Here is an 11,765-nt window from a genome sequence, read left to right as displayed (position 1 = left end):
CCCGCAGCAGCCCCTTCCGTCGGCGCCTTGGCAGGCCGGCCAGAACCCTTGGATGGGGGTTGTTCACGCTTACTCCATGCCCGTACCGCGCGCCCCCGTCCTCGGCTTCTTCGGCGCCCGCCCGGCTTCTCATCAGGCGCTCTACGCGGCCCCTCAGCCGTACGCGCCTGCGCTGCCACCGTCGGCCGGTGGGTACCCGCCACTCCTCGCGGCGCCGCCTCCACAGCCGCTGTCGCCGCCTCCACAGCCGCTGTCGCCGGCCCCGGCCCTCCCGCCGGCGCCTTGGGACCCCGCACTTCTAGCGGCTCTCCACACCGCCCGCACGCCGCAAAAGTACACTAGCGGTGGCGATTGGTACATGGACACCGGAGCCAAAGCTCACATGGACGCCAACCCTGGTAACCTTCTTACCGCTCATCCTGTTCACACCGCTGCTCACATTACCGTGGGCGACGGTTCCTCCATGCCCATTACTCATGTCGGTCATGCTGCTTTTCCATCTAACTCCATGCCATTATATCTTTCTAACGTACTTGTCTCTCCTGACATTATTAAAAACCTTGTTTCCATTCGTTCTCTTACACGTGAAAATCCTGTCACCATGGAATTTGACATGTTTGGCTTTTCTGTTAAGGATGCCCGTACCCGGATGGTGATCCACCTATGTGACAGCCCCGACGAGCTCTACCCGGTCCACTCATCCACCTCCTCTGTCGCTGCACCCATGGCGCTTTCCACCGGAGTGGACCTTTGGCACGCTCGTCTCGGTCATCCCAACACCGCTACCCTTCGTCATATTCTTCACAATTTTTCATTCACGTGTAATAAGATCGACGATAACACTTGTCATGCTTGTCGTCTAGGCAAACATGCTCGTCTTCCTTTTAGCACTTCCTCGCATGTTGCATCATACCCGTTTGAGTTAATTCATAGTGATGTTTGGACCTCTCCTGTTGCAAGTAACACGGGCTATCTTTATTATCTTGTCATACTTGATGATTTTTCGCACTATGTGTGGACCTTCCCGTTGTGGCGAAAGTCGGATGTTGTTGCCACTCTCACCGCTTTCTAATCTTATGTCTCCACGCAGTTTGGCGTCCCACCCATGCGTTGCAAACAGACAACGGGAAGGAGTTTGATAATCTTGCGATCCGCAACCTTCTCGCCACACATGGCACAATATTTTGTCTCACTTGCCCATACACTTCGCAACAGGGAGTGGTCGGGCTGAGCGTGTACTTCACACTCTTAATGACTACGTCCGCACCCTCCTCTTTCATGCCAACGTGCCATCATGTTTTTGGCCCGATGCACTTGCCACTGCCTCACTACTAATTAACATTCGTCCTTGTCGCACTCATGGGAATTTTGCATCCCATCACCTCTTGTTCGGCACGCCACTCTCCTATGCTGAGCTCTGCATCTTCGGTTGCCTATGCTACCCTAGCATTGCTTCCACTACTCCGCATAAGCTCGCACCCGATCCATGGCCTGCATCTTTCTCGGCTATCCCCCAACACCAAAGGCTACCGCTGCTATGATCCTATCTCACATCGGGTGATCACTTCTCGACACGTTTATTTTGATGAGATGGTTTTTCTGTTTCAGCAGGTACCTTTAGATGTTGCGGCTTTGCCCGCTCCCGGTGATGGCCGACCGCTTGCTCTTCTTGGGCAGCCTCCCGGTTTTGAGGGTGGCCCCCGCGCCACGGGTCAAGCTCCTCCCCGTTTGGCTGCTCAGGTGTCACACCCCCCAGCGCCCTTGGCGTTCCCGGCTCCCGCGATGCCTCAGGCGTCCCCGACGCCCCTCTCAGCCGCCTCACCCGCGGCCTTGGCGGTAGCGGGCTCTCCTTCGTGATCGCCCGCTGCTGCCCCGGACCGCCGCCCCGCCCGATGACTCGCTCTCGGGCTGGTACTCTCCGGCCGAGCACGTGGTACCCCAGCGATGAGTACCCTCTCGCTGCTTTCCTCTCTGAGTCATCTCCTCTCCCATCATCAGCTCGAGCCGCCCTCCGGGATCCTCATTGGCTCGCGGCGATGCAGGAAGACTTCGACGCTCTCCGGCAGAACCGCACCTGGCAGCTCGTCCCTCGGTCGCCTCGTGCCAACATCATCACGGGCAAGTGGGTCTTTCGGCATAAGACTCGTCCGGATGGCACTCTCGAGCGCTACAAAACTCGCAGGGTGGTTCGGGGCTTTCGGCAACGTGCGGGCGTGGACTTCACCGACACTTTTGCCCCGGTTGTTAAACCGGGCATGATCTACACCATGCTTCAGTTAGCCATCTCCCGAGCTTGGCCTGTGCATCAGTTGGACGTCTCCAACGCCTTCTTGCACGGCCACCTCGCTGAGCAGGTGTTCTATGAGCAGCCCACCGGCTTCGTCGACGCCACGCATCCAGATCATGTGTGCTTGCTCTCTCGTTCCCTTTATGGGTTGAAGCAGGCGCCTCGGGCCTGGTACCAGCGCATCGCTGCATTCCTGCACACGCTCGGATTTACATCCACTCGCTCTGATGCGTCGCTCTTCGTGTACCATCACGGAGCTGACACAACCTTCTTGCTGCTCTATGTCGACGACATCATCCTGACGGCATCCACTGTCGCGCTCCTTCAGCAGCTTACTGCTCGTCTTTGCGATGAGTTTGCCCTTAAGGACTTAGGCCCCCTGCACTACTTCCTTGGCATCGAGGTGGTTCGACGGCCAGATGGGTTTTTCTGCACCAGCAGCGCTACGCCCATGAGCTTCTTGACCGTTCTGGCATGCTTAACTGCAAGCCCACTCCCACGCCCGTCGACAGCAAGGCCAAGGTTTCTGCTTTGGAGGGTTCTCTCGCATCCATGCGGCATTCTATCGCTCCATTGTGGGCGCTATGCAGTATCTGACTCTGACGCGCCCCGACTTGCAGTATGATGTTCAGCACGTCTGTCTTCACATGCATGCTCTGCGCGACTCCCACTGGACCCTGGTGAAGCGTATCCTCCATTACATACGCGGCGCCCCATCCATGGGACTTACACTGACGGCCTCCGCCTCCGCCGACCTCGTCTCCTACTCTGATGCGAACTGGGCTGGCTGCCCGGACACACAGCGCTCCACCTTGGGGTATTGTGCCTACCTTGGGCCGTCCCTCATCTCTTGGTCATCCAAGCAACATCCCACAGTCTCCCGCTCGAGTGCCGAGGCAGAGTATCGGGCAGTGGCTAACGCCATTGCTGAATGCTCTTGGCTTCGTCAGCTGCTCCAGGAGTTGCTTTGTGATGTTCACAAGGCAACGCTCGTCTACTGCGATAACGTTTCTGCCGTGCACCTCTCTGCCAACCCGGTCCATCATCGTCGAATGAAGCACATTGAGCTCAACATACACTTTGTTTGCGAGAAGGTGGCTCTTGGGCGCATCCGGGTCCTTCACGTCCCGACGGCACAACAATTCGCCGATGTCATGATGAAAGGACTGCCTACTTCGGCCTTCGAGGAGTTCAGGTCTAGTCTTTGCGTCTCCGGTGATGCTTCGACTGAGGGGGGTGTTGAACATATGGTTTATGCATGTATATTGTGTATCTCGACCCACCTCCTACTCTTTGTATAGTTGAGATTGTGGCCCACTTTATACTCCATATATACGTGCGCTATGCACCGATCAATACGTCGTGTAGCATTGCCAAACTCTCGTTTCCAACACAGAGAAATAACTGCAAAACCAATTCCACTATCTCGTCTTAGGCCAACTCCACCGCGCGACCCCAAATGGACGTCCGTTTTTCCCGGATTCTGTTCGTTTGGGTAGGGGGATGGGGTCGTGTTCGGACCTGTCCTGGTATGCCGTGACCGTGCGCCTAGCGCGTGGCCGCATCCTTTGGCCCCATCTTGTCCGCCTCCATTTTCAAACAACAACGTTTCAACTACCAACGGCCTAGTTCATGCCATTGGCCCTAGTTCACGCCTGGCAACAAAGCCAACAACCTACACGTCCTCGCCGGCAACACAACCGGCTTCCAAAATGAATAGTTTTGTTTGCCGGCAACACATCCAACCTTCAAAATGAATCAGTTTTCTCACCGGCACACAGCCAGCGGCCCAGCGGGCGCACCCATGTCAGCCTCCAAAAAAGAACGGGCACGACCGATCGGACGACCTAGTTCAGGCCGCCGGCGTCGAACATCTGCTTCTGCCTGGCCTCGAACCAGCTCCTCATCTTCTCGCTCATCTTGGTCAAGTCCACGCTCATGATCGCAAGGGCCACCTCCTTTGCTTTGGTTGCGGCATTGGTGGCCTCGATATCGAGCTGCATCTGCCTGGCCATGACATTGTCGGCCTCGATGTCGAGCTGCCTCTGCCGGGCCGCCTCCTCCATGTTGATCTTCCTCTTTTTGGCCGCCTCCTCCATCTCAAGCTTCATCCTTTGAAGCTCTAGGTACTGCTTCATTTGCTCGTCCTTGCTTTGTCGTTCTTCTCGTCCCTCAAATCCTTTTGAGACATCATGACATGCAACATCCCATGCAAGGCCATGGGTGAGGCATCACGTATGTCGTCCACCTTGGAGTTGGTCTTGTCCCTCGGCCTCTTCAACGCCTCGCCATCTCCACCTCCGGCGAACTTGGCTGTCTTCTTGCCTCTCTTCCTTTGAAGCTCACGGTATTGATCCTTGAACTTAGGGTAATTGTTGATGATCTTCCAACAATGCATAAGAGTGAATGCCTTGTCATTGTGCCGGGCTTTGAATGCTTTCAAAGACTGAAATGCCTACACCACAATATCAACAAGAGTTGGACATACAAACATATACATGGCCGTAGCAAGGAAAGGACTAGGATGAGGAGAGCATACCATGTCCCCAACGCCGAGACCACTCACGGTCCGTGCTTCAACACTCTCAAATGCGGCGCAATATTTGTTCCACTCTTGTTGGATGAACAACCACCTCTTTTGAATTGAGGTGATGCCACGGTTGCTTGTGATTTGGTAGGGCTCAAACATCTTCCTTTCATGGAAAGTTTTGTGGACCCTCGTCCAAAAAACTAGGCCCTTTTGTTGCGCTCCCGTCCTCGGATCTTGGCTAATCTCCATCAAACATTGGCAAATTAACTTGTCCTCATCTTGTGTATATGAACCCGTGCGAATGCTCTTCCTCTTCTTTTGTGCTTCCGCTCTTTGGTGAGCTCGTCGATGAACAATGGCTCACCACTAATATCAATGTCATTGCCTTCTTCTTCATCACCATCACCTTCGACATAGATGCCATCGTCTTCATGCCATGAGTCACCATGGTCGTAGTCAGCACGATCATCGACCTCTTCATCGGCAACGAACTGGGCGCGACCATCCCGACTTTGGGTCTTGTCGGGATCGTAGGCAGGGACATGCCCACCCTCGTAGATCACTTCCTCTATGAACTGGTCGTAGTAGGGGTCGTCGACCGGTGGTGTTGGTGTTGGCATTCCGTCGAACAAGACGCGGGGGACGGCATGGTGCCCGTAAACGGCGGCCACGCTTGCTTTCTTTGCATCTCGACGGACGGTCGGCCGCCACTGCTGGACCCAGGGGTGACGTTGAGGTCGATGACGGCCGGCGGGCGCGGGGTGGACGGCGCGATCACGCTCATGTCCAGCGACCCCGAGAAACGGGTCTGGCCGTCGTGCCTTGGCGGAGGGAAGCCGGGCGACATAGGCGTGGTCCACGACTGGCAGTGCGAAGGCCGGGCGACCGACGAGCTTGTGCTCGCCGGGCCGACGGTCGCTGCAGAGAAACCGGCCGGACGACAAATGCCAAGCATGAAGAGGGCGTGCGCTTTGTTGACGATGGCCTCCTTCTCCTCGACCTCGGCCTTGCGCCGCGCGGTCTCCATCGCAGCGCACTCGGCGGCGAACTTGGTCGCGGCGACGTTGTCCTTGACGACCGCCCTCCGGTTCCTCCTCTTCGTCGATTCTGCGTCCAACTTGACGATCTCCTCCGGCGTGCACTCCGACCGCAGCTTCTTTGGCGCCTTGCCCTTCTTCTTCTTGGTCATTCCGGACGGGTCGACGGCCAGGCCGCCGGAGTTCAGCTGGGCGTCGGCCATGGACGGGGGAGGGAGGGGGACGGCAGGACGTGAGAGGGTTTGGACGAAAATGACGCCAAAGGGGTCGCGAGGGGGTTTTGTTTTCTGTCACTGACAGGCGGGCCAGGGGCGGACAAGCGCGCGCGTCCCGCCCGTTCGCGCGCTGCCCCTTTCACCCCAAAATCGACCCAAACTTGGATGAAGAATGGGTCAAAAGCAGGCACAAAACGAACAAAAGTCCGTTTGTTCCCGCGCGTTGGGCCGCCTGATTTGTCCCTTTTACCCCAAACGGACGGGGCGGACGGGACTGGCCTCATCGTCAGCGTGCAGCAGCAGCAGCTAGACTCAGCACGATGAGAGCTCCGATCCGTCCACATCTTCCGTTCCCCGTCGGCCCGTCCATGGCAACCAGCAACAGCACGATGAGAGAAGCCTGCCATGTCCACAGTCCAGTCGAGTCGAGCCCATACCCTTCCCACACACACCAGCAGCTCTGTCTGAACGCTGCTCACCTAGCTCTTCCCCTCACCCTCAGCTCCGCCCCCAGCCTCGGTTCCAGTGCCAGGCGCCCAGGCCAGGGAGAGAAGGCCGCTGCTCCTTTCCTTCCTCGCGACGCGTCGCCTCCGCCCACTCCCGTCCGCCTCACGCCGCGCCGACCCACCCCCGCTGACGCCCCGGCCCGCACCCCGCAGAGCCCCACCTGTCATCACCCACCCCGGCCACCTCCTCGCGCCGCGCGCCGAGGTGGCGGGTAGCGAGCCCTAGGTGCCGTTGCGTGCCACCTACTACAACATCCTCCACGCCCCCGCTTTTCCGCCCCCGGACCCAAGCACGGGTCGCCGAAAACAAGTACACGCACATCGCACGGCCACGCCCAGCCGGACCTGACCCGAGCCTGAGACGGAGGAGCAGTGGTGACGCGACGCCGTGGTGGTGGCGGGAGGAGGATGGGCGGCGGCAGCCTGGCCATCGTGGAGAAGAAGCCGCCTTTCGGGGGCGGGGGCGCGGGGGGCTGCGCCGGCGGCGTGCTGTTCCACCTCCTGGACTGGCACCGCCGGCTCGCGCGCAAGCGCCGCCTCTTCTCCCCGCGCCGCCTGCTGCCATCCGCCGTCCGCAGCTCCTCGCTCCGCAGGCTCGCGCCGCCGCCGCCGCCCTCTCCGGCGGCCCCGCAGCCCCCTCGTCACGCGCCGAGCGCGGCCGCCGGAGCCGATGGGAAGGCCGCTGCCGCCCCTCCCGGCGTCGTCGCGCGCCTCATGGGCCTCGAGTCCTGGCCCGCCGCCCCCGGCGCGGTGCCGCCCAGGCCGCAGAAGCAGAGGAAGGTGGAGCCGGCGGCGTCGGCGGGGGGAGGAGACAGCGAGCCGGCGCCGGTGGTGGTGATGCTGCCGCCGAGCCGGCGCCCGCCCGCGCCCGGGTCGCCCACGCACGCGCCGCGGAGCCACCACAGCGCCGACCTGCCGGCGAGGAGCCCCAGGCGGAGCCGCCTCGCGCACGCCGCCGCGTCGGGGCTGCTGGACCCGGGCGCGCGCGGGAGCTCGAGGGCCGGCGCCAGGCTGCAGGCCGTCGCGTACGCCTGCTCCTCGCCGCAGCACCGCGGCCATCCCGGCGCCTCGCAGCAGAGCTGGGGCACGCTCGAGCTCGACGACTTCCTGTCTCGCTCCGATAGCCTGTCGTTGGAGCGTCGTGCGCCTCCTCCTCCTACGGTGGATGCGGAACAACAGGACAATGCCGTCGGTTCCCGCTGTTGGCAGGAGACAGACTCCATGAACACCATGAGCAGCACTGCTGCTGCATGCTCAGTGACAAGCGCTAGCCATACCATTGTGGTACCAAGAGTGGATTCCTACGATGCACACATGAGCAGAGGCAGCAGCTCTGATGTGGATGCAATGCAAAGAGATTATAGGGCAAGAGCTGGGGGAATGGGCAGTTATGCTGGGGTCAGATCGAGCAATGCCGGTGCCGGTGCCGGCGCAAGAGCTGGTGAACAGAGGATGTTGCGCAAACGGGGAGCCTTGTCTAGGCCAGATGTTCCAAGGGCTGCTGGGTCTGGTAACTTGGCAAGTTCAACGCGTTCCATCGGCAATGCTCGTGAATCGGCACCTGCTACTAGTAGAAGGGCAGCACACAATTCTGGTAGTAGTAGTATGAGGGTGCCACACAATTCTGGTCCGAAGAGGGAGTTGATGAGTTCGACCAGACCGCAAAGAAGCACACTCAGAGAGGTGATCGACCGAAATGGGTCGGCGTCCACGAGTCGGGATACAAGCAATGCATCTGGGCAGAGGAGAGGATTACGCAAGAAAATCGACCGGGGTACCGCGGCCAGTAGTAACAGAGGAGGTCGGAACACAGTTGCATTTGCCTCTGGTTCATCAGCGAGACCGGAATCCAGGGCTTCATCAGATGGCAAAGTTTCAGAGAACAGAGGGCTCCTAAGCACACACTCCGATACCAGTTGTGCAAGAATGCCGGTGGTCGCTGCCAAATGTTCTGAAGCTGAACCTTGTGCCGTGAGCGCCACGTCTGAGAAAGAGGAATTTAGGAGACTGCTGAAAGCAAAGGTGAGCGAGCTTGGCCTGTCAGATAGGGTTGAACCAAGTGATGGTCATTCGGCAAACTTGACTGTGTCGGTGCTCCAAGAGCTCATTTCTGCCCTTACTAATGACACAAACACCTCAGCATCCCAAAGTAGTAACTATTCGGATTCATCAGCTCCTCTGAATAATGCCGAGACTGTATACGATTCCAATGATCAATCACCTGACTTTCGCAAGAGTTATCAGGTCAGTTAAATGTTACCTTGCTGCTTCATGTTGTCAACTTTTTACGTCTTATGTTTACTTCAGTAGTGTTGGTTTTGCATATCCTTAAACACTTTGTCTTATGGTAGAGACTGATGAATCCATGCCTGGTACATTTTGTGAATTTGTAGAAAATATATTATTGGATGTTGCCTGAGCTTTACTGAAGTAATTGTATACCAACTGGGATGACCTGCATTCATTGTACTGTGGTCAGTGGTCACACTTTTTTTTGTCTTGCTGACTTTTGAAATTTGAAAACATTCTTTTGTTCTAGTTCCAGGGTGACCAAGGGGCCGATTCTTCCGCCACATGCACAAACGATGAGCCCAATCAGCCGAGCCCAACATCAGTCCTCGAAGCATGCTTCTCAAATGATGCTTCCTCCTCAGGAAGTCCAACTGAAAAGATCGGTAAACATTTTTGTATCATCTTTAATGTTTGTACTAGAATGTAAGGATACTTTGTAGCTAGTAACACCAGCAAAGGAGTAGTTATCTACAAAGATTGTTTGAAAGGCCTTTTCTGAACGGAAATGGTGCTCTAGAAAATAAACTTCCCCCTTTATTTGTTTACTCAACTTCTGTCGCTCATCTGAAGTAGGAATATATGGTGGCGAAACCTTAAATGAATAGCTATGTTTTGCGTAGAACGCATCTGGCAACAAAATCAATTGCTTTAGTGCACGTCTTGATACTGTATCGAGGTATGCATCATGATGAGTAGCACTGGAAGCAACAAATAATTTACATGTATCGCTGATATTTGAACTATTATAACAGTGTTATCTTATAATATATTGTAGTTAAATTTGCTCGGCCTAAATTAACATTTCTTAGAGAGAGAGAAGCTTAAAACAATTTTAATTTACAGACTGGATTAGATTAGCAGGTTTTGACGTGTGTGATGGAGTAGAGTATGATGGTAATGCATGGTTTCTTCTTTTGTCTGCAGAGAGTACAGAATTCTTTATTTCAATGGAGCACAAAATGGAAGATCTCTTCAATCTTGAGTCTGACATTGTTGACTTGTCCATGTCCATCGACACAACAAAGACTGATGATCATGTCAGCAATGCTGAAACACCATGTGTTCAAAGTTCTCCAGAGCATGATTTTGAGTTCCTAGAAGGCAGGCTCCACGGCATCGGAGAGGCCATTGCAAATGCTGAGCTGCTTCTGGACAGCAGCCTCTTCTGCGGCACACCGTCAAGCCTATCACTCCATTCTTTCATCGTCGAGATGCTGGAGACCGTCGAAGCCGTCTTCGGCGTTGGATCGGAGAGCAGCTTCGGCTTCAAGGAAGAGAACAACTGCCAACGCACCAACTTCCTGTTCGACTGCATTGTCGAATCGCTGGACTCGAAGTTCCGCGATTTCGGGAAATGCGGGTACAAGGCTTTGTTGCGAATGCCCCTCACCCTGAGCAAAGACCTGCTGAAGAGGGAGATATCGGAAGAGATCGGCAGCTGGAGCGATGTTTCGTTGGACCGGGCCGCCGAGAAGGAGCTGGACCAGGTGGCGGCGGCGAGGTGCGACGCGTGCCGGACCGAGGCGTTCGACATCAGCCTCGCCATCGAGGACGACATACTCGAGGCCCTCGTCGGCGAGTTCGCCTTCGACCAATGCTGCTGAAAGTGTGGAAGTGCACTGCTTGGCATGGCACTGATCACGCATGAATAACACTCTGCAGATATGTACTCTATTCCTCCGCGTGAGATTTTGTACAGCGTCATGTAGTAATATGGACGCCCCCCCGCCCCCCCTGGTTATTTTCCCTTTTGTGTGCTACTGTCTAACTGAAACGTGGTAAAAGTGTATGCACTGTTCTCTTTTCTTTTACCTTCAGGGGCGTTTCCTGCCGTTTCACTGAATAATGCAAGGTTCTTTTATGCTACGGCTGTAGTACATCCAAAAGGAACAACAACAACAACAACAAAGCCTTTAGTCCCAAACAAGTTGGGGTAGACTAGAGGTGAAACCCATAAGATCTCGCAACCAACTCATGGCTCAAGCACATGGATAGCAAGCTTCCACGCACCCCTGTCCATAGCTAGCTCTTTGTCGATACTGCAATCCTTCAGGTCTCTCTTAACGGACTCCTCCCATATCAAAATCGGTCGACCCCGCCCTCTCTTGACATTCTCCGCACGCTTTAGCCGTCCGCTATCCACTGAAGCTTCTGGAGACCTGCGCTGAATATGCCCAAACCATCTCAAACGATGTTGGACAAGCTTCTCCTCAATTGGTGCTACCCCAACTCTATCTCGTATATCATCATTCCGGACTCGATCCTTCCTCGTGTGGCCACACATCCATCTCAACATACGCATCTCCGCCACACCTAACTGTTGAACATGTCGCCTTTTAGTCGGCCAACACTCCGCGCCATACAACATTGTGGGTCGCACCGCCGTCCTGTAGAACTTGCCTTTTAGCTTTTGTGGCACTCTCTTGTCACAGAGAATGCCAGAAGCTTGGCGCCACTTCATCCATCCGGCTTTGATTCGATGGTTCACATCTTCATCAATACCCCCATCCTCCTGCAACGTTGATCCCAAATACCGAAAGGTGTCTTTCCGAGGTACCACCTGGCCATCAAGGCTAACCTCCTCCTCCTCACAGCTAGTAGTACTGAAACCGCACATCATGTACTCGGTTTTAGTTCTACTAAGCCTAAACCCTTTCGATTCCAAGGTTTGTCTCCATAACTCTAACTTTCTATTTACCCCCGTCCGACTATCGTCAACTAGCACCACATCATCCGCAAAGAGCATACACCATGGGATATCTCCTTGTATACCCCTTGTGACCTCATCCATCACCAATACAAAAAGATAAGGGCTCAAAGCTGACCCCTGATGCAGTCCTATCTTAATCTGGAAGTCATCGGTGTCGACATCACTTGTTCGAACACTTGTCACAATAT

General features: G+C 55.7%; 1 protein-coding gene across 2 annotated transcripts; it reads left to right on the top strand.

Moving 5' to 3' along the window:
* Nucleotides 1-6,758: 6,758 nt before the first annotated feature.
* Nucleotides 6,759-10,733, top strand: LOC119274529. Of its 2 annotated transcripts, none has more exons than XM_037555244.1 (3): nt 6,759-8,819; nt 9,121-9,250; nt 9,792-10,733. In XM_037555244.1, the coding sequence occupies exons 1-3, from the start codon at nt 6,984-6,986 to the stop codon at nt 10,469-10,471; spliced, it is 2,646 nt and encodes an 881-aa protein (XP_037411141.1). In that variant the 5' UTR covers nt 6,759-6,983; the 3' UTR covers nt 10,472-10,733. The 2 variants fall into 2 exon arrangements, with proteins under 2 accessions (XP_037411141.1, XP_037411140.1); XM_037555243.1 differs by having other exon boundaries at nt 6,761-8,819; nt 9,115-9,250.
* Nucleotides 10,734-11,765: the final 1,032 nt, after the last annotated feature.

This window comes from Triticum dicoccoides, chromosome 3B (genome assembly GCF_002162155.2).
Source record: "Triticum dicoccoides isolate Atlit2015 ecotype Zavitan chromosome 3B, WEW_v2.0, whole genome shotgun sequence".
NCBI lineage: Eukaryota > Viridiplantae > Streptophyta > Magnoliopsida > Poales > Poaceae > Triticum > Triticum dicoccoides.
Note: the sequence above shows the minus strand (reverse complement) of the source record. Positions and strands in the feature narration are given on the sequence as shown.